Source organism: Pomacea canaliculata, linkage group LG12, assembly GCF_003073045.1.
Source record: "Pomacea canaliculata isolate SZHN2017 linkage group LG12, ASM307304v1, whole genome shotgun sequence".
Classification (NCBI taxonomy): Eukaryota; Metazoa; Mollusca; class Gastropoda; order Architaenioglossa; family Ampullariidae; genus Pomacea; species Pomacea canaliculata.
This window is the reverse complement of record NC_037601.1, coordinates 2,750,457-2,777,255: the sequence shown is the minus strand read 5'-3', so window position 1 is coordinate 2,777,255 and position 26,799 is coordinate 2,750,457. Positions and strand designations below refer to the sequence as shown.

Sequence of the window (26,799 nt, the reverse complement as noted above, 5' to 3'; positions counted from 1 at the left end):
AAAAGAGTTGAAAAATAGGAGGAGAAAAGAAAGATATAAATCCGTAAAAATCCTTGTGAAGTGGATGAGTTTCAAGATTTATAAGTCCCGTCAGCAACTTTTTCTATCTGAACAAATTAGAACTAAAATTTTTTATTTAGTTTGATACTATGAACAATTTTGGTGAGTTATGTTTGCACGTGACCTTTGTCCCAAATTAAGGATTTGACATCTTTCAGTTGTGATTGAGCAACTCGTTATACGAGCACAGCGTGTAAACAATGCCTGTACTTAGGACAGAATACATTGTCGTGGAAACATTGTTTACAAAATGCATTTAACCTCATGCCCAACCTTGTTTCCTGTGAATTTTTAAGTGGAGCAAGCGAAAATGTTGTGATACTGATGACTTCACAAGCTTTCTTCTCTGAGGTTCATCTCTGACCTCCTCTTCGTAACTTTCCTAGGGTAGTTCTACAGTTTTTTTTAATTCCGTATAACCGAATGCACTGTTAATTATAGACTGGAGAAACTTAATTCCACTTTATGGACTGGATACCGGTTTTACTGTGCTTAGACGCATACATAAAAAATATATAGTGTCACCCTTGCTCTCCCTCTATATATATATATCTTTTGTGTACATTAAAGACATCATTCATCTGTCTTCTGTAAATGGGGAAAGCACTGTTTGTTCCGATACACGAGAAAACAAACAAACAAACAAACAAACAAACAAACAAACAAACAAACAAACAAACAAACAAACAAACAAAAGAAAGAAACGAAATTGCTCTTTGAAATGTTCACACTGATTTAATATCATGGTGTTTCTACCTGCCCTCAAGTTGGGACATCCCAGGGTGCTTCAGACTCTGTACAACAGGCAGATGCTGTTGAAAGTGTTTATTAATAAATGGTAAACAAATTGTTGTTTTGCGTGATTTACTACCGATTGCATTTGTTGATTATGTGAACCACATGTCGGTGCAATTTCCTCGGAGATTTGTTGAATCAGTGCTTGTGGACATTGTAAGTCACAATGGGAAATGACAGACCTCCATGTCAGTGAAAGAGTGTTTGTCTGGTTTTGTTCACTGTGACATGGATACACATAGAAAGCAGAGGAAAGGATAGTATACATGTAAACACAAATTTCACTGTAGATCTCTCATGTGTGAAATATTTACATACATTGTTGACAGCATGAGGAAACCAAGATAATAAACATCTCGCACATCTGCATCGGATTTTGTTCACAAACATACAGACCACAGAAAACTTTAACAAGACAAAAAGTTTATGAAAGGCTTTTTTATTTATAAAATTTTCTTTAGAACGGAAATTACGACTGTTGTTAGTATAGTTTTAAGTCTTCGTACCTGGAGGCTGTCCATATGACCGTGTGTTAGGCCCGTAGTGGTAAACATCGTTTAACAAGTATTTACAATTTCTATGACAGTTAAAGACATCAGACTTGAATGGGGCAGCCAATAAAGAAAGTGATTTCACACATTTTTAGCAAAAGTAGAAAGTACAAACATTGCAAGAAGAAGCTACAGGCGGTTACCAATGGAGCCAGACCGGACTAGAGAGCCTGACAGCAACGCATTTATGATGTTAATGTCAACTGTTCCCTTCAGAAGGAAACACGTGAAGATATCAATTCCCTGAACCCTTCATCTCCTGAAAGGTCCTCCACATCGCTAATTACCTGATGTGTTAGGTTGGTAGTTATGTTGGAAGGACAGTTCAGAATAGCTTGAATCATATACTTTAGGGTTACTTCGCATACGTGTACATTGTCACCTTGTTTGTTTCAAGGTGTACCGCTTTTATTGCTGGTAGCCCGGCTTTAGTTGTAGTGAGTGTGTAATTGTATTCAGAAGGGCCTTCAGCAAGAAGGTTTTTGAGGTCACGTTTGGCGTCAGTGAGGGTTCCACGCTTGGAGCAGCGAGTCTTGCCTTTGGGGCTGATGAACCTATCCTTGAAGGTGCAGGTGAAAGCGCCAGGTGTCTTCTTGGGAGCTCGTCTGAGTCTTGATGACGTCACCTTGGTGCCTCGCTCAACGATTTGCAACGGCGGGAGGCCATCATGGTTGTCTGGGAGAGAAAAACAAGACAGTCTGCTACAGACATTCAGAGGAGAAAGAAGCACTGAAAAGGGAGATACAGAGCATCGTCAGAGTTTTAGCACATTTCAGCAGATCTTAGTCCACTTGTATGTGAACCAGAAATGGGTTTAAATTCTGTTGACTGATTGTAATGACCTTTTGCCTATATGTTGAACATTTTTATCAGTTTGATTATTAAAGTAAGAAGTTTTAAAGTGTTTTGAAATCGAAAAAGTTGTGATGGTCAACTGTTATCGTTCCTCGAAAAGAAATTCAAGTAATTATGATTAATATGTTATTTGAAATAAAGTAAAATAAAGTTTTCAAATACTGGAAAACCATGTTTAAAAAAGGCTGTTGTGGAATGATTGAATAGAAGAAACTAAATTAGCAGTATTTCAAGACACCCTTGTGAGATTGAATTCCTGGTTAAGGACACAATACCACGATTCATTGTAAGTACGTTCATTACTTTCATTGGGTAGCAGGACAAAAAGAATAAATTGCTCAAAGATTTGATTAAAAAAGAAAACTTTACCTGCATTTAGTCCTGTCGTCTTCAAGGTCTGTAAAACATCGTCTTTCAGTGCGCTTTCTGTGAGTTCATCTGCTTTCGTGTCTTCAGCCTTCACATCGACTACGTTGTTGATGACGACACCAGGAGCACTCGTATCTTCATCTTTGACCTCGCCACGAGAGAAGGGAGCAAGATGGCTGCCCGGTGTCAACCCATTGCAGGAGGCGGGAGCTGTGGTCAGCAGGAGGAGCACCAGGCCAGTGACAGACACAAGCGGCATCAGTGTCGTCATCGTCAACGAGCGGCAATAGCAGATGTAGTCTTGCTGTTGATGAGGGTGTCAAACCTTACCAACGGTTGACTGCCACAAGTCGTCAGTAGTGTTCAAGTAGCTGTGTGCTAAGTCTGGCTGCAGTAGAGAACGAGTGCCATGATGCCTTTTATACACAAACAGATCCCGGATGTAGGGCTCTTGCTCAGTCCTTGCATGAAGCACGACAAAACTGAGGTCTTTGTTTTCTTGTAGAGGGGTAGGAGTAGGGGGACCTTGCGATGGGTAAGCTATGGAAGTGGGGGTGGGTGATGAGAAGTTCGCAGAAATTCGTATTTACTGTTGCGGACGTTGTTCATACTTGTGACGTTGAGGACTTTCCATGCACATGACAGTCCAAAAGTTCTTTAGCACTTACACATGCACAGAAATTGTTGTTTGTATTTAAAATAGGCTTGTTGTTCTCCCAGAGTCTCATCCGTGACAAGCGGCTGCATTTCTAGAGTTACGGGTGCAGGCTGTCCTTGACATCATCTTGTTCTTTTTCCTCTTCTTTGCAGTGAAGGTTTTTTTCTCCTTGTGATGTGATTGTCATTTTTAAATCATAAAAACATAAGCACAGATTATACAATGTCTTCGATGACATTTTGTCTTACATGACATTGTGTCCGTTTTCTGATGTCTGGTGTCCAGTGTCCTGAAAAGGCACTTGTAATCCGCATTTACTACAGGGTCTGTTACGAAATATTTTGTGAAATATTTATTTACAAAAATGTATTTCTCCTTCACCGAATCTGTTATACTGACAAAAGAGTTGAAGAATAGGAGGAGAAAGGAAAGATATAAATCCGTAAAAATCCTTGTGAAGTGGATAAGTTTCAAGATTTATAAGTCCCGTCAGCAACTTTTTCTATCTGAACAAATTAGACCTCAAAATGTTTATTTAGTTTAATACTATGAACAATTTTGGTGAGTTATGTTTGCACGTGACCTTTGTCCCAAATTAGTGATTTGTCATCTTTCAGTTGTGATTGAGCAACTCGTTATACGAGCACAGCGTGTAAACAATGCCTGTACTTAGGACAGAATACATTGTCGTGGAAACATTGTTTACAAAATGCATTTAACCTCATGCCCAATTTGCCTTGTTTCCTGTGAATTTTTAAGTGGAGCAGCGAAAATGTTGTTGATACTGATGACTTCACAAAGCTTTCTTCTCTGAGGTCCATTTCTTTGACCTCCTCTTCGTAACTTTCCTAGGGTAGTTCTTACAGTTTTTTTAATTCGTATAACGCGAATGCACATTTAATTATAGATGGAGAAACTTAGTTCCACTTTATGGACTGGATACCGGTTTTATTGTGAATTAGACGCATACATAAAAAATATATAGTGTCACCCTTGCTCTCCCTCTATACTTATATATCTTTTGTGTACATTAAGACATCATTCAGTCTGTCTTCTGTAAATGGGGAAAGCACTGTTTGTTCCGATACACGAGAAAACAAACAAACGAAGAAAAAAAACAAAAACAAAAATCAAACAAACAAACAAAGAAGAAAACGAAATTGCTCTTTGAAATGTTCACACTGATTTAATATCATGGTGTTTCTACCTGTCCTCATGTTAGTAAGCCCAGAGTGCTTCAGACTCTGTACAACAGGCAGACCCTCTTGAAAGTGTTTATTAATAAAATGGTAAAACAAATTGTTGTTTTGCGTGATTTACTACGATTGCATTTGTTATTATGTGAACCACATGTCGGTGCAATTTCATCGCAGATTTGTTGAATCAGTGCTTGTGACATTGTAAGTCACAATGGGAAATGACAGACCTCCATGTCAGTGAAAGAGTGTTTGTCTGGTTTTGTTCACTGTGACATGGATACACATAGAAAGCAGAGGAAAGGACAGTATACATGTAAACACAAATTTCACTGTAGATCTCTCATGTGTGAGATATTTACATACATTGTTGACAGCATGAGGAAACCAAGATAATAAACATCTCGCACATCTTCATCGCATTTTGTTCGCAAACATACAGACCACAGAAAACTTTAACAAGACAAAAAGCTTTATGAAAGGCTTTTATATTTATAAAATTTTCTTTAGAATGGAGATTATGACTGTTTCTAATATAGTTTTCTGTTTTCGTACCTGAAAGCTGTCCATATGACCAAGTCTGTCTCCGTATGTTAGGCCCGTAGTGGTAAACATCATTAAACAAGTATTTACAATTTCTATGACAGTTAAAGACATCAGACTTGAATGTGACAGCCAATAAAGAAAGTGATTTGAAACATTTTTAACAAAAGTAGAAACTACAAACATTGCAAGAAGAAGCTACAGGCGGTTACCAATGGAGCCAGACCGGACTAGAGTGCCTGATATCAAACGCATTTATGATGTTGATGTCAACTGTTCCTTTCAAAAAGAAACACGTGAAGATATCAATTCCCTGAACCCTTCATCTCCTGAAAGGTCCTCCACATCGCTAATTACCTGATGTGTTAGGTTGGTAGTTATGTTGGAAGGAAAGGTCAGAATAGCTTGAATCATATACTTTAGGGTTACTTCGCATACGTGTACATTGTCACCTTGTTTGTTTCAAGGTGTACCGCTTTTATTGCTGGTAGCCCGGCTTTAGTTGTAGTGAGTGTGTAATTGTATTCAGAAGGGCCTTCAGCAAGAAGGTTTTGTAGGTCACGTTTGGCGTCAGTGAGGGTTCCACGCTTGGAGCAGCGAGTCTTGCCTTTGGGGCTAATGAACCTATCCTTGAAGGTGCAGGTGAAAGCGCCAGGTGTCTTCTTGGGAGCTCGTCTGAGTCTTGATGACGTCACCTTGGTGCCTTGCTCAACGCTTTGCAACGGCGGGGCCATCATGGTTTGTCTGGGAGAGAAAAACAAGACCAGTCTGCTACAGGACATTCAGAGGAGAAGAAGAAGCACTGAAAAGTGAGATACAGAGCATCATCTGATTTTAGACATTTCAGCAGTCTTTACTCCACTTGTATGTGAACCAGAAATGGGTTTAAATTCTGTTGACTGATTGTAATGACCTTTCGCCTGGATGTTGAACATTTTTATCAGTTTGACTATTAAAGTAAGAAGTTTTAAAGTGTTTTGAATTTGAAAAAAGCTGTGATGGTACACTGCTATCGTTCCTGGAGAAGAAATTCAAGTAATTATGATTAAAATGTTATTTGAAAAAGAAAAATCCAAAGCGAAATAAAGTTTTGAAATACTGGAAAACCATGTTTAAAAAAGGCTGTTGTGGAATGATTGAATAGAAGAAACTAAATTAACAGTATTTCAAGACACCCTTGTGAGATTGAATTCCTGGTTAAGGACACAATACAACGATTGATAACTAAGTACGTTCATTACTTTCATTGGGTAGCAGGACAAAAAGAATAAATTGCTCAAAGATTTGATTAAAAAAGAAAACTTTACCTCCATTTAGTCCTGTCGTCTCCAAGGTCTGTAAAACATCGTCTTTCAGTGCACTTTCTGTGAGTTCATCTGCTATCTTGTCTTTCTCGACGAAACCTTCAGCCTTCACATCGACTGCGTTGTCGATGACGACACCAGGAGCGCTGGTATCTTCATCTTTGACGTCGCCAAGAGAGAAGGGAGCAAGATGGCTGCCCGGTGTCAACCCATTGCAGGAGGCGGGAGCTGTGGTCAGCAGGAGGAGCACCAGGCCAGTGACAGACACAAGCGGCATCAGTGTCGTCATCGTCAACGAGCGGCAATAGCAGATGTAGTCTTGCTGTTGATGAGGTGTCAACCTTACCAACGGTTGACTGCCACAAGTCGTCAGTGTGTCAAGTAGCTGTGTGCTAAGTCTGGCTGCAGTAGAGAACGAGTGCCATGATGCCTTTATACACAAACAGATCCCGGATGTAGGGCTCTTGCTCAGTCCTTGCATGAAGCACGACAAAACTGAGGTCTTTGTTTCTTGTAGAGGGTAGGAGGAGTAGGGGGACCTTGCGATGGGTAAAGCTATGGAAGTGGGGGTGGGTGATGAGAGAAGTTCGCAGAAATTCGTATTTACTGTTGCGGACGTTGTTCATACTTGTGACGTTGAGGACTTTTCCATGCACATGACAGTCCAAAAGTTCTTTAGCACTTACACATGCACAGAATGTTGTTTGTATTTAAAATAGGCTTGTTGTTCTCCCAGAGTCTCATCCGTGACAAGCGGCTGCATTTCTAGAGTTACGGGTGCAGGCTGTCCTTGACATCATCTTGTTCTTTTTTCCTCTTCTTTGCAGTGAAGGTTTTTTTCTCCTTGTGATGTGATTGTCATTTTTAAATCATAAAAACATAAGCACAGATTATACAATGTCTTCGATGACATTTTGTCTTACATGACATTGTGTCCGTTTTCTGATGTCTGGTGTCCAGTGTCCTGAAAAGGCACTTGTAATCCGCATTTACTACAGGGTCTGTTTACAAATATTTTTGTGAAATATTTATTTACAAAAATGTATTTCTCCTTCACCGAATCTGTTATACTGACAAAAGAGTTGAAGAATAGGAGGAGAAAGGAAAGATATAAATCCGTAAAAATCCTTGTGAAGTGGATAAGTTTCAAGATTTATAAGTCCCGTCAGCAACTTTTTCTATCTGAACAAATTAGACCTCAAAATGTTTATTTAGTTTAATACTATGAACAATTTTGGTGAGTTATGTTTGCACGTGACCTTTGTCCCAAATTAGTGATTTGTCATCTTTCAGTTGTGATTGAGCAACTCGTTATACGAGCACAGCGTGTAAACAATGCCTGTACTTAGGACAGAATACATTGTCGTGGAAACATTGTTTACAAAATGCATTTAACCTCATGCCCAATTTGCCTTGTTTCCTGTGAATTTTTAAGTGGAGCAAGCGAAAATGTTGTGATACTGATGACTTCACAAGCTTTCTTCTCTGAGGTCCATTTCTGACCTCCTCTTCGTAACTTTCCTAGGGTAGTTCTACAGTTTTTTTAATTCCGTATAACCGAATGCACTGTTAATTATAGACTGGAGAAACTTAGTTCCACTTTATGGACTGGATACCGGTTTTATTGTGATTAGACGCATACATAAAAAATATATAGTGTCACCCTTGCTCTCCCTCTATACTTATATATCTTTTGTGTACATTAAAGACATCATTCATCTGTCTTCTGTAAATGGGGAAAGCACTGTTTGTTCCGATACACGAGAAAACAAACAAACGAAGAAAAAAACAAAAACAAAAATCAAACAAACAAACAAAAGAAACGAAATTGCTCTTTGAAATGTTCACACTGATTTAATATCATGGTGTTTCTACCTGTCCTCATGTTAGTAAGCCCAGAGTGCTTCAGACTCTGTACAACAGGCAGACCCTCTTGAAAGTGTTTATTAATAAATGGTAAACAAATTGTTGTTTTGCGTGATTTACTACCGATTGCATTTGTTGATTATGTGAACCACATGTCGGTGCAATTTCATCGCAGATTTGTTGAATCAGTGCTTGTGGACATTGTAAGTCACAATGGGAAATGACAGACCTCCATGTCAGTGAAAGAGTGTTTGTCTGGTTTTGTTCACTGTGACATGGATACACATAGAAAGCAGAGGAAAGGACAGTATACATGTAAACACAAATTTCACTGTAGATCTCTCATGTGTGAGATATTTACATACATTGTTGACAGCTTGAGGAAACCAAGATAATAAACATCTCGCACATCTTCATCGCATTTTGTTCTCAAACATACAGACCACAGAAAACTTTAACAAGACAAAAAGCTTTATGAAAGGCTTTTATATTTATAAAATTTTCTTTAGAATGGAGATTACGACTGTTTCTAATATAGTTTTCTGTTTTCGTACCTGAAAGCTGTCCATATGACCAAGTCTGTCTCCGTATGTTAGGCCCGTAGTGGTAAACATCATTAAACAAGTATTTACAATTTCTATGACAGTTAAAGACATCAGACTTGAATGTGACAGCCAATAAAGAAAGTGATTTGAAACATTTTTAACAAAAGTAGAAACTACAAACATTGCAAGAAGAAGCTACAGGCGGTTACCAATGGAGCCAGACCGGACTAGAGTGCCTGATATCAAACGCATTTATGATGTTGATGTCAACTGTTCCTTTCAAAAAGAAACACGTGAATATATCAATTCCCTGAACCCTTCATCTCCTGAAAGGTCCTCCACATCGCTAATTACCTGATGTGTTAGGTTGGTAGTTATGTTGGAAGGACAGGTCAGAATAGCTTGAATCATATACTTTAGGGTTACTTCGCATACGTGTACATTGTCACCTTGTTTGTTTCAAGGTGTACCGCTTTTATTGCTGGTAGCCCGGCTTTAGTTGTAGTGAGTGTGTAATTGTATTCAGAAGGGCCTTCAGCAAGAAGTTTTTGGAGGTCACGCTCGGCGTCAATGAGGGTTCCACGCTTGGAGCATTGAGTCTTGCCTTTGGGGCTGATGAACCTATCCTCGAAGGAGCAGTCGAAAGCGCGATGTCTGCCTGTCTTCTTGGGAGCTCGTCTGAGTCTTGATGACGTCACCTTGGTGCCTTGCTCAACGCTTTGCAACGGCGGGGGGCCATCATGGTTGTCTGGGAGAGAAAAACAAGACAGTCTGCTACAGACATTCAGAGGAGAAAGAAGCACTGAAAAGTGAGATACAGAGCATCATCTGATTTTTAGCACATTTCAGCAGATCTTACTCCACTTGTATGTGAACCAGAAATGGGTTTAAATTCTGTTGACTGACTGTAATGACCTTTCGCCTAGATGTTGAACATTTTTATCAGTTTGACTATTAAAGTAAGAAGTTTTAAAGTGTTTTGAATTTGAAAAAAGCTGTGATGGTACACTGCTATCGTTCCTGGAGAAGAAATTCAAGTAATTATGATTAAAATGTTATTTGAAAAAGAGGAATCAAAAGCGAAATAAAGTTTTGAAATACTGGAAAACCATGTTTAAAAAAGGCTGTTGTGGAATGATTGAATAGAAGAAACTAAATTAGCAGTATTTCAAGACACCCTTGTGAGATTGAATTCCTGGCTAAGGACACAATACAACGATTGATAACTAAGTACGGTCATTACTTTCATTGGGTAGCAGGACAAAAAGAATAAATTGCTCAAAGATTTGATTAAAAAAGAAAACTTTACCTGCATTTAGTCCTGTCGTCTCCAAGGTCTGTAAAACATCGTCTTTCAGTGCGCTTTCTGTGAGTTCATCTGCTTTCTTGTCTTTCTCGACGAAATCTTCAGCCTTCACATCGACTACGTTGTCGATGACGACACCAGGAGCACTCATATCTTCATCTTTGACGTCGCCACGAGAGAAGGGAGGAAGATGGCTGCCCGGTGTCAAGCTGTTGCAGGAGGTGGGAGCTGTGGTCAGCAGGAGGAGCACCAGGCCGGTGACAGACAGAAGCGGCATCAGTGTCGTCATCGTCAACGAGCGGCAATAGCAGACGTAGTCTTGCTGCTGATGAGGGTGTCAGACCTTACCAACGGTTGACTGCCACAAGTTGTCAGTACTTGTCAAGTAGCTGTGTGCACTTGTAAGTCTGGCTGCAGTAGAGAGCGAGTGCCATGATGCCTTTTATACACAAACAGATCCCGGATGTAGGACTCTTGCTCAGTCCTTACATGAAGCATGACATAACTGAGGTCTTTGTTTTCTTGTAGAGCTTGTAGCCTGGAGTAGGGGGGACGAGGCGATGGGTAAACTACGGAAGTGGGGGTGACGTTGAGGACTTTCCATGCACATGACAGTCCAAAAGTTCTTCAGCACTTACACATGCACAGAAATTGTTGGTTGTATTTAAAATGGTGTTGTTGTTCTTCCAGAATAACATCTGTGACCATTACTAATAAGCGGCTACATTTCTAGAGTAACGGGGGCAGGCTGTCCTTGACATCATTTTGTTCTTTTCCTCTTCTTTGCAGTGAAGGTTTTTTTCTCCTTGTCATGTGACTGTCATTTTCAAATTTGCCAAACATAAGCAGACAATTTTTGTCCGTTTAGTGAAGTTCGGTGCCCGGTGTCCTAAAAAATAGTTTGCATTTAAAAGGCCTGTTGATTTTTTTGTAGAATATTTATTTAGAGAATAATTTTTGTAATATTACAGTTAAGTTGAATTAAGTTGAATTTACACTTTCATTACATTTGTGTATGTTTTGATATTTTTCCCAGGCGCTATTCTCCGCCTGTAAGGCAGTTAATTTGCCTTCGCAACAGAACAGTTGGAATTACAACAAAAAAATTATCTGGGTTCAAATAGTGATGAGAAGTTCGCAGAAATTCGTATTTACTGTTGCGGAAGTTGTTCATACTTGTGACGTTGAGGACTTTCCATGCACATGACAGTCCAAAAGTTCTTTAGCACTTACACATATACAGAAATTGTTGGTATTATTTAAAATGGTGTTGTTGTTCTCCCAGAATCACATCCGTGACAAGCGGCTGCATTTCTAGAGTAACGGGTGCAGGCTGTCCTTGACATCATTTTGTTCTTTTCCTCTTCTTTGCAGTGAAGGTTTTTTTCTCCTTCTCATGTGACTGTCATTTTCAAATTTGCCAAACATAAGCAGACAATTTTTGTCCGTTTAGTGATGTTTATTCCCGGTGTCCTAAAAAATGGTTTGCATTTAAAAGCCATGTTGATATTTTGGTCAAATATTTATTAAGAGAATAATTTTTGTAATATTACAGTTAAGTTGACTTTACACTTTTATTATATTTATGTATGTTTTGATATTTTACAAGACGGTATTTCTCCCAAGTAAGGCAGTTAATCTGCCTTCCCAACAGAACCGTAGGTCGTTGGAATTACAACAAACAATTTTTCTCCGCTTTTACAAACATTTAAAATTGAATGGAAAAATCCAAGATAAGCATATTTCAACTGGCCAAATATTCTGCTAGTTTGCTTTTTTATGACCATGACACAAAAAGCAGGATACTGAAGAAACACCAGATGAATGGTAAAATGCATGATTTTAAACTCTCAAATAAAAGCAACTTAAGCGACTGAAACAACTGGAGAGGCATCACTGTGTTATCGCAAACAAGCAAAATCTTCAGTAGAATCATTTTGAAGAGGCTCGCCAATGTTCTGGATGCCATCATCAGGCAAAAATAAGCAGGTTTCAGTAAAGGAAGTTCACGCATTCATTAAATGTTTACACTAAGACAGATCATAGAAGAAAGTACAGAACAGAACAACACTCTTTATGCTGTGTTTACAGACATTGAAAAGGCATTTGACAGCAATCAGTGTGAGTCATTATGAATCATTGTGCGTCACTAAGAAATAGCACAGAAATTAGTAAATGTAATTAAAGCATTATACAGACTTTCACTGCCAGGTAGTTTGTAGCAACAGCAAGCTAACAGACAACTACAACATAACCACAACATGGAAATTCTCTGTTTTTATTGCTGCTAGCCATGGACTGGCTTATTAAACAAACAACACAAAGACAAGAAAAGAGGAATCCGTTTGACACTTATATCTGTACTGGAAGACTTAGATGATGCTGATAATAGTGTTATGTTAAGCTGGCAACACAAAGCTGCGGAGGTAAAAATTAACAATCTAACGAAATATGCATCAAATATAGGACTTAGGATATAGGACATCAAGTATAGTCAACAGAACCCATCACAATCAATAACAAAGAAGTAGAGAAAGTGCAAGAAATTACCTACATCGGCAGTGTAGTGATACAGAATACAACAGATACAGAAGATACAGAAGATACAGTTATTACAGAAGATACAGATACAGGAGATACAGAAAAGGATGTGAAGAACAGACTCATCAAAGCAGATTAAGTTTTGTCATGCTTAAAGAAATATGGAAGTCCAAAGCTCTATGGAATGTTACAAAATTAAGAATCTTCACAAGTAATGTCCCTTTGGTCTAGCATAATTACTAACGAAGAAATCCTGACTAAAGTCAGCTGCACAAATATAGCGAACACAATCCAAAAAAGAAGATGGGAATTGTTAGAGCATGTCTGTAGAATGAAACCAGAGGCTCCACCTAAAATATACATTCATTCGACAGCTGACGGCAAGAGGTCGGAGAAAACAAAGATGGGGAAGGTCAGTAGCGAGAGAACTACAGGACCAGAAACTATCCTGGAACAACTTGGCTAAACTTGCTGCTGATAGACAAAAATGGAGGTGTCTAGTGGATCCTTATGTACCGGCTTAGGTACGAACAGGAGTAAGTAAATAAGTAGTTTAGTGATTGATTGATTGAGTATTCATTCAAGGGTTATTGTCTTATAGAAGTAAGTAGTGGTTAGCCTGAAACAAAGTTGCATTTGTCATCGTTCTGTGCATCATTACTTGTTTTTCAGCCACGGTACCAATCAAAGGTTCTAATCGTGCTACCATACTCGTCTGCCCTACGGGAGCTCGATGGCTTCCAGCGCTGCCGGACGTGACGTCACAGAGGTCCTCACGTGGTCGCCGAAACACTTGTGACTTTCTCAACCTCTTCCGTTGTTCCTTTCGGCGAAGAAGAACCAGATGGTGGGGGTGATATAAACTAATTTAATCGAGGACCTAGGGGTGACACGGGACAGGACATCCGGAACCTGCGTAATGACTACTGAGTGGGATGCTGCACTTTGACCTCGACAGACCATAGTTTTAGACTGATCACTGATATCAACTTAATGTTCAGGATAAATACTTTTCTCTCCATTTGAATGAAGCATACATACCCACGGCTGTTCACTAAGGAATAAGCGGTTGCAAAGTTCGTTTTAATGATTGCTTGCAATTGAGTGCAAGATACTGTTTCCTCTAATCGAGGTCAACACCCGTCGTCTGTTCTCGAAATATAATTTTACAAACATCATCATGCACAGAAAGACAACAAAACTGTAAGGTCAAGAGATGAATAACACAGGGTCATAGCTTTACCACGAGCTGAGGTCTTCACAATGTAATTTGTATCTGTGTTCTCTCCTGACATTTGTTTTGTTGATCTCTTGATGTTTGGTGATGATGTCGGGAACCGTACGGCGTGGCTTTCTCTTCTCATTCGCCGAATCTGTTACATTAACAAGAGTGTTGAAAAAAGCTTTTGTTGTTTTATTTGAGCCACCCGTTATACGAGTGCAGTGTGTAAACAACCGGTGTGCTTACGACGGAACATTGCTACCAGATGCTCATCCTTTATTATCGTGAATTTTGTAAGTGGAGTAAACAAAAATATTGAGATTACTGATGACAGAACAAGCTTTTCTTTTGTGAGGTTCATCTCTATCCACCTCCTCATTGCTTTCCTGTGGTAACTCCATAACGAGATTTTAGGTGGGTGGGTGATTCTGGATAACTGAATGCACGGTTAATTATAGACTGGAGATACGATGTTTACGTGAGTAAGGACACGTGGACTGAGAGATAACTGTGCTTATATACATGCATATAAAATCTACATCGTATTCTTACTATATATAAATATATATGCTTACATTAAAGACTTATCATTCATCTGTCTGCTGCAAATGGAAAGTGTGTTTGTTCCAATGCACGAGTCACAAATATTTTCAAACGCAACAAACAGAAAAACAAACAAACAAACAAACAAACAAACAAACAAACGAACAAACAAACAAAGCAAACAAGCAAAATTGCTCAACAGCACAGAGAAGATTTGACATTTAGCAATCACCAGAAGGTACCATAAAATTCTGAATAACCAAGTTTTAAAACGAAAATGCTACCCAGCGCTTGGTCACGTGCTGTTACTGTGACAGCACAGACATTGTTGTTTGTATTTACAATGATGTTGTTATTCTCCCAGAGTCACATCCGTGTTTGTCTGTCTTGCTAACAAACGGCTGCTGTTCTCAAATTCAATACGCACGCTGTCCTTGACATCTAATAATATTAATTATTATTATAATTAGAAGATTGATTACAATAATAATTCATATAGCGCTGTACTTCGTCATCACATGCTGGCTCAAAAAGTTTCATATATATAAAAAATAACCAGAAAAAGTATAATAAAGAAAGCTCATCTTAAAGCAAAGAGATCATCGCGTTTCCGGTTAGTGTGGCTGACGGTGTTGAGCAGAAGGTGAATGCCATCAACAAAGATGGATTCCACAGCATGGAATCTTCGATATGTCACTAAAGTTCTACTTTAAATAGTAGATGAAAGCTGTTGTGACGGTTGATGGAAGCTCAACTCACAGTCTTTGGTGCAGTGGCAGAACTTTCATTGAATAGAAAGATTATTACCAACACAACTCTTGGTAGAGCAACAGGTGACCTGTCATTATAAGATTATAATATATAGTTCCGAACTGATGCAGACACGTTATCAGAGTTTGAAGTCGACCTTCTGATGCACATACCTAACATTTAAATAATGTAAAGATGGCAGACATAGGAAAGGACATAGAAAATAGACAAACGGAAACAATGGGACAAAGAAATAGAGCGACGGTGCCATTACCTTTCTGGAAGAATGGAAAGAAAGCAGAAAAGTTTTTGAACCAGATGAACAAATGTTTGAAAGCTTTAAAGATATTTTTCAAATTATAATTAAAGGCGGATCGCACATAATTATTTATTAATTGGTGGGTTAAGATTTTTTGAAAACTGAACCGGATCCATACGAAGGGTTCTGTCAACAGCGTTACATTCAGTTTCCAAGAAAGACCGTGAAGTTTGCTTGAACTCGTAGTGAACCCCCCAGTAATATAAATATATATTTTTCTCTTGAAATTGATCTTTTTGAAGTTCTGAATTTACGTGAGTTTAAGAATAATAAAAATTCCTCCATAGAAATGTATGAGTAGACCCTTTGAATCACATTTCAGGGCAATTTTACTGGAGGCTTGTTTCTACCATGGCTCTTGGCCATTGTTAAATGACAGGCCTCTGTAGTCAGCGAAAGAGTAAAGGTTTGGTTTCTTCGTTGGGAAGTGGATATACACACTAAGCAGCGAAAAGAATAATGAATGTAGAAATAAATTTAATTGTAGATTTGGTATGTGTGAAACATTTCTGGACTTTGTTTGTTGACAGTGTAGGTAAACAAGACTGTAAACATCTGGAACATCTGGATCGCACTTTTCTTTCAAACATAGAGACCACACATCCCAGACTTTCACTTACCACCAAACAAACAATAAACACACTTTTTGAAATACTGCAACAACAAAAGTGAAGCTTTATGAAAGGAATTTTTTATTGAAGAAATGTTTTTAAAAACATAAAATACTGCTGTTGCTGTACAGTTTGATATGAGTACACGTCTGAGTACCTGGAGGCTGTCCACATGACCGAGTCTGTGTCCGGTGTCAGGCCCGTAGTGGGTAGAAAAGCATGAAACAAGTATTTTGAATTTCTATAACAGTTTAAACACTCCAGACTTCAAGCAAGACATCCAGAATAAATGAGCCAAAGTGATTTCACACAATTTCAACAAAAGTAGAAAGTACAAACATTGCAAGTGTATCACACACGTTGACTACAGCACTGGACACACGAGGCATTCAGTGGAGGTGTAGGAGGCTTCTTTCTGCCTGTTACTGGGAAACTATTGTCCACCAGCCTCCTACTTCTAATGGTAAGCTGTCCTCCCTGTGCCTCCAGGACTCCCCTCTATTAAGCGACTATGCAAATTCATTAAAAAATGGACAAAAATACATGACTGCCCAGCATTCAATTATAATTGTATTGTATTATAATTGCAGTTTTAATCAAGGAATAGGAATCCATCTTCATTTAAAGGGACAAAAATCTGTTTTTATAATAAACATTACTTTGACATGCATATAAGCAGTATTATTAGTAATACTGTCAAGACCTATCTGTAGTTTAACGGTGATTGTATTTAACAGTAAGGAAGAAATTTGATATTTTCTGTAGGATTTCATGGCTGTGCTGATGGATTGTGTTGAATCAAGATTATGGAAGTAACTGACCACAGTAAGCAATCAAAGACAAACATTTACTGTGTGCACCTAGAGAGGAACTTACTCTAAACCTTTTAAACATGGTTGTTCATTTTCTTTATAACTGACTAGTACTATCCTTAATGCAAAACATTTATCTTCCAAAACACGCTGAAAGATACATCGTAAGAGATTATTTAAAACATAATTTCAAATTGTTTTTAATTTTCTAACTCGTTTATTATTGAAATGTGTACATGTAAACACTTGGTCAGTTCCCCGAACCCTTAAACCTCCTGAAAGTAGGTTCTCGGTATCATTAATTATCTGAGATGTTAGGTTGTTAGCTATGTTGCAAGGAAAGCTAGGAATAACTTGAATCACATTCTTTAGTTTTTTTTTTGTCGTTCGCCTCTATCACATTCTTTAGTAATTTGGATAATAATGGAAAGACTCAACATAGTTGTTTTCAGAACGATAGATTTGTATTAATCCATTACCCAATATATCTGGTTCGACTGAAATAAGATATTGTCCAAACGATCCGATATTTCCAGAGCAAAAAGGACAAAGGGACCTGTAGTCGCGAAGGGCAGTCTGGTAGTTTCCACGTTTGGAGTAGTGCTGTGTAGAAAACAGGCCATTATTGGTGATGTGAGTCCGCGTGAATGTCGCGAGGAAAGGACGAAGTCGACTTACGTTCCGGCGAAGTCGTGCGGCTCTCGATGACGTCACTTTGGAGCCTCGCTCAACGCTTTGCAACGGTGGGAGGCCATCATGGCTGTCTGTGAGAGTAAAAAAAGAAAATAGAAAGTCTGCTACAGATATTCAAAGGAGAAAGATTTCTATAGATTTTTCTCCCTTGTGCGTTAACCAGCAAATATGTTTAACTTCTATTGTAACGACCTTTTGCCTAAACGGTAAAATCACGGTAAACATTTTTACCAACGCGGTTAGTAAAGTAAAAAGTTTAAAGTGTTTTGAATTAAAAAAAATTAAGGTTGGGTTGATGTTGAGTTTACTGTTATCGTAGCGGATCTTCGAGAAGAAATTCAAGTCTTTGGAAATAATTTGTTATCGGGTTGATTTTAATAGTCTGCCACACATCTTCTAAGTTTGAATTCCTGGTTAAGGACACAAAACAACAGATGATAGATACTAACTTTCATTACTTTCATTGGGTAGCAGGGTAAAGAATACATCACTTAAAGAATTGATTAAAAAAGAAAACTTTACCTGCATTTAGTCCTGTCGTCTCCAAGGTCTGTAAAACATCGTCTTTCAGTGCGCTTTCTGTGAGTTCATCTGCTATCTTGTCTTTCTCGACGAAACCTTCAGCCTTCACATCGACTGAGTTGTCGATGACGACACCAGGAGCGCTGGTATCTTCATCTTTGACGTCGCCAAGAGAGAAGGGAGCAAGATGGCTGCCCGGTGTCAACCCATTGCAGGAGGTGGGAACTGCGGTCAGCAGGAGGAGCACCAGGCCGGTGACAGACAGAAGCGGCATCAGTGTCGTCATCGTCAACGAGCGGCAATAGCAGACGTAGTCTTGCTGCTGATGAGGGTGTCAAACCTTACCAACGGTTGACTGCCACAAGTCGTCAGTAGTGTTCAAGTAGCTGTGTGCTAAGTCTGGCTGCAGTAGAGAGCGAGTGCCATGATGCCTTTTATACACAAACAGATCCCGGATGTAGGGCTCTTGCACAATCCTTTTATGAAGCATGACAAAACTGAGGTCTTTGTTTTCTTGAAGAGCTTGTAGCCTGGAGTAGGGTTAAAGTAAGTAAGGGGGGGGGGTGAAGAGTTCAAATAGTGATCAGAAGTTTTCAGAAATCCGTATTTGCTGTTGCGGATGTTATTCATACTTGTGATGTTGTGGACTTTCCATGCGCATGACTGACAGAAGGCAGCACCACTGCTGTCATACAGGTTTAATAGCATCTGCGACCAGCTCTTTGTTCAGTGCATGTATGCCTAGAAAACCTAGTGCCAGACACGTTTGACCAAATCCCTTAAAGCTTTGGAGAAAGTGTTGTACAGGTCGCCCCTATTCGCCTCCTATCCCTACCTTCGGCTTTGGGTTTACCACACCCGGAACAGACTCGGTCAAGTGGACAGCCTCCAGGTACTCAATCCTGTACTCACACTGAAACTATACCAGCAACAGTCGTAATTTACATTTTCAAAGAAAGTTTTATGAATAAAAAATTCTTTTATAAAGCTTTTCTTGTTGTTGCAGTATTCTTAAAAATTTCATGTATATTTTTATGATTTGTTTGGTAGTAAGTGAAAGATGTCTAAGATCTGAGGTCACTATGTCGATCCAGATGTTTCAGATGGTACAAAGTCGCCACGCCTAAAAACGAAATTGGTGAAAGAATATTACCAGAAAGACAAGGAAGGTAAGAGGAGCACTAGAAGAGACAACAGAACGTTTGTAGAAAACCTAACTTTAAGAGCAGAAGAAGCTACCAGAAGACAAGACATAAACTTGTTTACAACATCATAAAAAGGATGATAGGGAGTAGAAGTGATAGTCAAGACTAACATTATAAAACTCAGGCTGGGAACATAATCACTTGAAAAGTAATAAATTGGAGCGAGGGAAGGAGCACTTCGAGCATCTGCACTACCGACCAAGCCCAGAATGTAAAGAAGACCTGCAAATAAACCTGAGCCCCACCACCATGACCGAAGTAATGGACGCGATCCAACACCAAAAAATGGCATAACGCCAGGACATGATGGGATTTGCTCGGAAATGTGATGGTTGGAAGCAGAAGAAACACCAAAGCTGCTGTGCAAGATTTTCCAGAAAATAGAGAATACTGAAGAAACACCCGACGAATGGTAAAAGGCATATTTTTTAAACTCCCAAAGAAAGACAACTTAAGAGACCGAAACATTAAGCGAAGCATAACTGTGTTATCGCAAACAAGCAAAATCTTCAGTAGAATCACCAATGTTCTTGATGACATCATCAGGCAAAAATAAGTAGGTTTTAGAAAAGGAGGGTCAAGCAATCATCAAATCTTCACATTAAGACAGATCATAGAAGAAAGCACAGAACAGAACAGCACTCTTTATGCCGTGTTTACAGACATTGAAAAAGCGTTTGACAGCAATCAGTTTGAATCATTATGAATCATTGTGCGTCACACAGAAATTAGTGAAAGTAATAAAAGCATTATACAGACTTTCACTGCCAGGTAGTTTGTAGCAACAGCAAGCTAACAGACTTCTTCAACACTATCACAACATTGAGGAATTCTCTTACGATTTTTATAGCTACTGGCCATGGACTGGCTTATTAACAAACAACAAAAGACAAGAAAAGAGGAATCCGTTTGATACTTACATCTGTACTGGAAGACTTAAATGATGCTGATCATACTGTTATGTTATGCAGGCTACACAAAGCCGTGGAGGCAAAAATCAACGATCTAACGAAATATGCATCAAATATAGGACTTAGGATATAGGACATCAAGTATAGTCAACAGAACCCATCACAATTGATAACAAAGAAGTAGAGAAAGTCCAGGTAAGTACCTACATTGGCAGTGTAGTAACAACAGATGCAGATACAGAAACAGGTGCAAAGAACAGACTCATCAGACTAAATTAAGTTTTGTCATGCTTAAAGAAATATGGAAGTCCAAAATTCTAAGGAAGACTACAAAATTAAAATCTTCACATGATTTCGGTCTAGCTCTATGAAAGGAGATAAAAGCAAAAATTGCAAACTAGAGACCTTTTAAACCAAATGTTTGACGAAAATGTTCAAAATGTTTTGGCCTAATATATTTACTAACGAAGAAATCCTGACTAAAGTCAGCTGCACAAATAAACAAAAATAAACACCATCTAAACAGGAAGATGGGAATTGCTAGAGCATGTCTGCAGAATGAAACCATAGGCTCCACCTAAAATAAACCTTCATTGGACAGCTGACGGCAAGAGGTCGGCGAAAACAAAGATGGTGAAGGTCAGTAGCGAGAGAATTGAAGGACTATAAACTATGCTAGAACAACTTGGATAAACTTGCTGCTGATAGACAAAAATGGAGGTGTCTAGTGGATCCTTATGTACCGGCTTAGGCACCAACAGGAGTAAGCAAATAAATAGTTTAGTAATTGATTGATTGATTGAGTATTCATTCAAGGGTTATTGTCTTATAGAAGTAAGTAGTGGTTAGCCTGAAACAAAGTTGTATTTGTCATCGTACTGTGCATCGTTACTTGTTTTTCAGCCACGGTACCAATCAAAGGTCCTAATCGTGCTACCATACTTGTCTGCCCTACGGGAGCTCGATGCCTTCCAGGCCCTGCCGGACGTGACGTCACAGAGGTCCTCACGTGGTCGCCGAAACACTTATGACTTCCTCAACCCCTTCCGTTGTTCCTTTCGGCGAAGAAGAACCAGATGGTGGGGGTGATATAAACAAATTTAATCGAGGACCTAGGGGTGACACGGGACAGGACATCCGGAACCTGCGTAAGAACTACTGAGTGGGTTGCTGCACTTTGACCTCGACAGACCATAGTTTTAGACTGATCACTGACATCAGAACTTAATATTCAAGATAAATACTTTTCTCTCTATTTGAGTGAAGCATACATACCCACGGCTGCTCATTAAAGAATAAGCGGTTGCAAAGTTCCTTTCAATGATTGCTTACAATTGAGTGCAAGATACTGTTTCCTCTAATCGGGGTCAACACCAGTCGACTGTTCTCGAAATATAATTTTACAAACATCATCAAGAACAGAAAAAGAACAAATCTGTAAGGTCACGAGATGAATAACACAGGGTCATAGCTTTACCACGAGCTGAGGTCTTCACAATGTAATTTGTATCTGTGTTCTCTCCTGACATTTGTTTTGTTGATCTCTTGATGTTTGGTGATGATGTCGAGAACCGTACCGCGTGGCTTTCTCTTCTCGTTCGCCGAATCTGTTACATTAACAAGAGTGTTGAAAAAAGCTTTTGTTGTTTTTATTGAGCCAACCGTTATACAAGTGCAGTGTGTAAACAGCGGTAGTGCTCATCCTTGATTATCGTGAATTTTCTAAGTGGAGTAAACAAAAATATTGAAACTACTGATGACAGAACAAGCTTTCTTTTGTGAGGTTCATCTGTGTCCACCTCCTCATTGCTTCGCTGGGTAACTCCATACCGAGAGTTTAGGTAGGTGGATGATTCCGGATAACTCAATGCACGGTTAATTATAGACTGGAGATACGATGTTTACGTGTGTAAAGACACGCGGACTGAGAGATAACTGTTTTACTGTGCTTAGATACATGCATATAAAATCTACATCGTATTCTTACTATATATAAATATATATGCTTACATTAAAGATTTATCATTCATCTGTCTGCTGCAAATGGAAAGTGTGGTTGTTTCAATGCACGAGTCACAAATATTTTCAAACACAACAAACAGAAAAACAAACAAACAAACAAATAAACAAGCAAATTTGTTTATTAAACTTTACATTGATTTAAACTTCCACAAAGATTCCAACAGCACAGAGAAGAAGTGACGTTTAGCAATCACCAGTAGGTACCATAAAATTCTGAATAACCAAGTGTTCAAACGAAAATGCTACCAGGCGCTTGGTCACGTGCTGTTACTATGACAGCACAGACATTGTTGTTTGTATTTACAATGATGTTGTTATTCTCCCAGAGTCACGTCCGTGTGAGTAAACCCTTTTAATCACATGTCAGGGCAATGTTACCGGAGGCTTGTTTCCACCATGGGTCTTGGCCATTGTTAAATGACAGGCATCTGTGGTCAGTGAAAGAGTTTGTTCATTGGGAAATGGATAGACACACTAAGCAGCGAAAAGAATAATGAATGTAGAAATAAATTTAATTGCAGATTTCGTATGTGTGAAACATTTGTGGACTTTGTTTGTTGACAGTGTAGGTAGACCGAGACTGTAAACATCTGGAACATGGATCGCACTTTTCTCGCAAACATAGAGACCACACATCCCAGACTTTCACTTACAATCAAACAAACAATAAACACAGTTTTTAGAAATACTGTAACAACAAAAGAAAAGCGTTATGAAAGGAAATTTTTATTTAAGAAATGTTATTAAAAACATAAAATACTGCTGTTGCTGGTACAGTTTGATATGAGTACACGTCTGAGTACCTGGAGGCTGTCCACATGACTGAGTCTGTTTCCGGTGTCAGGCCCGTAGTGGGTAGAAAAGCATGAAACAAGTATTTTGAATTTCTATAACAGTTTAAGACATCAGACTTCAAGCAAGACATCCAGAATAAATGAGCCAAAGTGATTTCACACAATTTTAACAAAAGTAGAAACTACAAACATTGCAAGTGTATCACACACGTTGACTACAGCACTGGACACACGAGGCATTCAGTGGAGGTGTAGGAGGCTTCTTTCTGCCTCTGTTACTGGGAAACTATTGTCCACCAGTCTCCTACTTCTAACGGTCAGCTGTCCTCCCTGTGCCTCCAGGACTCCCCTCTATTAAGCGACTATGCAAATGCATTAAAAATGAGACAAAAATACATGACTACCCAGCATTCCATTATCATTGTATTGTATTGTATTGTATTATAATTGCAGTTTTACACAAGGAATAGGAATCCTTCTTCATTTAAGGAGACAAAAATATGTTTTTACAAATAAGCATTACTTTGACATGCATATAAGCAAACAATATAAGTAATACTGTCAAGATCTAGCTGTAGTTTAACGGTGATTGTATTTAACAGTAAGGAAGAAATTTGATATTTTCTGTAGGATTTCATGGCTGTGCTGATGGATCGTATTAAATACATTATTATGGAAGTAAGTTCCCATAGTAAGCAAAGACAAACATTTACTGTGAGCACCTAGAGATGAACTTGCTCTAAGCCTTTTAAACATTGTTGTTCATTCTTTATTAGAACTGACTTTATATTGTTACTAGTACTATCTTTACTTGAAAACGCATCTCTTGAAAAAATAAGTTGAGCGATACATAGTCAGAGATTATTTAAAACATAAATTCAAATTGTTTATAAGTTTCTAACGCATTTAGGATTTTAATGTATATGTAAACTCAATGTCAGTTCCCCGAACCCTTAAACCTCCTGAAAGTAGGTTCTCGGTATCATTAATTATCTGAGATGTTAGGTTGTTAGCTATGTTGCAAGGACAGCTAGGAAGAACTTGAATCACATGTTTTAGTAATTTGGATAATAATGGAAATAATTCCAATAGTTGTTTCCAGAATTGTAGATTTCTATTAATCCATTACCCAATGGATCTTCTTCGACTGAAATAAGATATTGTCCAAACGATCCCATGTTTCCAGAGCAAAAGGGACAAAGGGACCTGTAGTCGCGACGGGCAGTCTGGTAGTTTCCACGTTTGGAGTAGTGATGTATAGCAATCAGGCCATCATTGGTGAAGTGAGTCCACGTGAATGTCGCGAGGAAAGGACGAAGTCGACTTACGTTCCGGCGAAGTCGTGCGGCTCTCGGTGACGTCACTTTGGAGTCTCGCTCAACGCTTTGCAACGGTGGGAGGCCATCATGGTCGTCTGTGAGAGTAAAAAAAGAAAATAGAAAGTCTGTCACAGATATTCAAAGGAGAAAGATTTCTACAGATTTTTCTCCCTTGTGCGTGAACCACAAAATGGGTTTAACTCCCATTGGCTAATTGTAACGACCTTTTGCCTACACGGTAAACAGTTTTACCAACGCGGTTAGTAAAGTAAAAAGTTTAAAGTGTTTTGAATTTAAAAAAATTAAGGTTGAGTTGATGGTTGAGTTTACTGTTATCGTAGCGGATCTTCGAGAAGAAATTCAAGTCTTTGGAAATAATTTGTTATCGGGTTGATTTTAATAGTCTGCCAAACATCTTCTAAGTTTGAATTCCTGGTTAAGGACACAAAACAACAGATGATAGATAATAACTTTCATTACTTTCATTGGGTAGCAGGGTAAAGAATACATTAGTTAAAGAATTGATTAAAAAAGAAAACTTTACCTGCATTTAGTCCTGTCGTCTCCAAGGTCTGTAAAACATCGTCTTTCAGTGCGCTTTCTGTGAGTTCATCTGCTTTCGTGTCTTTCTCGACGAAGCCTTCAGCCTTCACATCGACTACGTTGTCGATGACGTCACCAGGAGCACTTGCTCCTTCACCGTTGACGTTGCCACGAGAGAAGGGAGGAAGATGGCTGCCCGGTGTCAACCTATTGCAGGAGGTGGGAGCTGCGGTCAGCAGGAGGAGCAGCAGGCCGGTGACAGACACAAGCGGCATCAGTGTCGTCATCGTCAACGAACGGCAATAGCAGACGTAGTCTTGCTGCTGATGAGGGTGTCAAACCTTACCAACGGTTGGCTGCAACTAGTCGTCTGTAGTGTTCAAGTAGCTGTGTGCACTTGTAAGTCTGGCTGCAGTAGAGAGCGAGTGCCATGATGCCTTTTATACACAAACAGATCCCGGATGTAGGACTCTTGCACAATCCTTTCATGAAGCACGATACCACTTCTTTCTATGTATTTTTGCAGAGCTTGTAAGTGGTTCAGGGGGAAGGGGGTACATTAGAATGGAGGATGTAAGCAAGGGGTAGGTTTCCTAGTAGTAATCAGAATTTTGCAGAAATCCGTTAGCAAGATCCTGTCAGGCTTTCTTTTTTTATTTATTTTTTACAGTTAAGTTTGTTTTCGTCTTGCTCAACCTCGTGATCGCTAAGTCATATTTTTTAACAGACTAAGTCAAGATTGCAGTGCACTTTTTAAAAAAGTGCCATGGTCATAATGGGAAATGTAGCAGAATATTTGGCCAGTTATCTTTCATCTTTTTATATTTAATTTGGTTAAATGTTTGTCTGAGCGGATATTGATCATTTATTTGCAATCATAACAACTAACCGTTCAGTTGCGAAGGCGAATTAACTACTTTATTGGTCGAGAAGAGGGACTTGTGAAAAAGAGAAACATGCACAAAAGTAATAAAAGGTGTAAATTCGATTTACATGTAATTTTACAAAAAAAACATATTTTGTAAATAAATCTTTCACAAAATATTCGTAAACACCCCATGCAATAAATGTGCAGGGTTCTTTTTTTTTTTAGGACATCGGCAAACGGACACAATATCATCTAACACATGGATGCACAACCTACGGCCCGCGGGCCATATCCGGCCCGCGAAACTTCTGCCCACAGTGCAGTAAATCGGCATGTTAGTAATAAAAGAAGACCTTAAAAAACGAAAAAAAAAAAGGAAGAAAAAGTATTTATCCCCACGTAGGGACGTCTCTCAATCTTTTTTTCGATGGACGAACATTTCGATTCAGTGCTCCGACTTGGTGTCTCTACGATGCAGCCGGACATTCAGAAGTTAGTTTTGGGTAAACAACTTCAAATATCCTACTAATTACTACATAATTAATGGTAAGTACAACTTGTTTCTAATAAAAAATGGTATCTGCTTTTTTTTTTTGTATTTTTGCGGTGAAGTGGCCCGCGACACGGCTGTCCGAAATGGATATGGCCCGCAGGCCGAAAAAGGTTGGGCATCACTGATCTAACACATTGTCAAATTTGTGCTTATGTTTGGCAAATTTAAACATGAAAATCACATCACAAGGAGATAAAAGCTTGACTGCTGTGTATTGGAGTACAGAATGATGTCAAGGACAGCCTGCACCCGTAACACCACAACTGCAACCGTTTGCTGGCAACACGCAGAAACACGGACTATCCGAGGTCATGGATGTGACAACTGGAGAATAACAACCTTATTGTAAATACAAACAACAATGTCTGCTCTGTCATAGTAAGTGCATGAGTACATCAGACTTTGCTGGCAGAGAATATCGTAAACAGGAAACATGCACGTGCAGTTAGCTGAGTCAAATTGTTTTCTGTGAGAAACGATTTCTAGGAAACGTTTTTTATTTAAAACTCAGTTACTGAGCATT

At 38.9% G+C, this 26,799-nt stretch overlaps 3 protein-coding genes across 6 annotated transcripts; all 3 read right to left on the bottom strand.

Annotated features, from left to right (window-relative positions):
• Positions 1-1,275: 1,275 nt before the first annotated feature.
• LOC112577165 lies at positions 1,276-10,480 on the bottom strand. Of its 4 annotated transcripts, none has more exons than XM_025260158.1 (2): positions 10,052-10,480; positions 1,276-2,081 (listed from the first exon to the last, which is right to left on the bottom strand). In XM_025260158.1, exons 1-2 carry the CDS (start codon positions 10,335-10,337, stop codon positions 1,762-1,764), a joined length of 606 nt encoding a protein of 201 aa, XP_025115943.1. In that variant the 5' UTR covers positions 10,338-10,480; the 3' UTR covers positions 1,276-1,761. The 4 variants fall into 4 exon arrangements, with proteins under 4 accessions (XP_025115943.1, XP_025115942.1, XP_025115944.1 ...); XM_025260157.1 differs by lacking the exon at positions 10,052-10,480 and adding an exon at positions 6,335-6,659; XM_025260159.1 differs by lacking the exon at positions 10,052-10,480 and adding an exon at positions 2,631-3,043.
• Positions 10,481-16,092: 5,612 nt separating this feature from the next.
• On the bottom strand, positions 16,093-25,293 carry LOC112577344. The gene is made up of 3 exons (XM_025260398.1): positions 24,857-25,293; positions 24,028-24,407; positions 16,093-17,193 (listed from the first exon to the last, which is right to left on the bottom strand). Exons 1-2 carry the CDS (start codon positions 25,140-25,142, stop codon positions 24,049-24,051), a joined length of 645 nt encoding a protein of 214 aa, XP_025116183.1. The 5' UTR covers positions 25,143-25,293; the 3' UTR covers positions 16,093-17,193; positions 24,028-24,048.
• Positions 16,099-18,500, bottom strand: LOC112577343. The gene is made up of 2 exons (XM_025260397.1): positions 18,062-18,500; positions 16,099-17,610 (listed from the first exon to the last, which is right to left on the bottom strand). The coding sequence occupies exons 1-2, from the start codon at positions 18,345-18,347 to the stop codon at positions 17,252-17,254; spliced, it is 645 nt and encodes a 214-aa protein (XP_025116182.1). The 5' UTR covers positions 18,348-18,500; the 3' UTR covers positions 16,099-17,251.
• Positions 25,294-26,799: the final 1,506 nt, after the last annotated feature.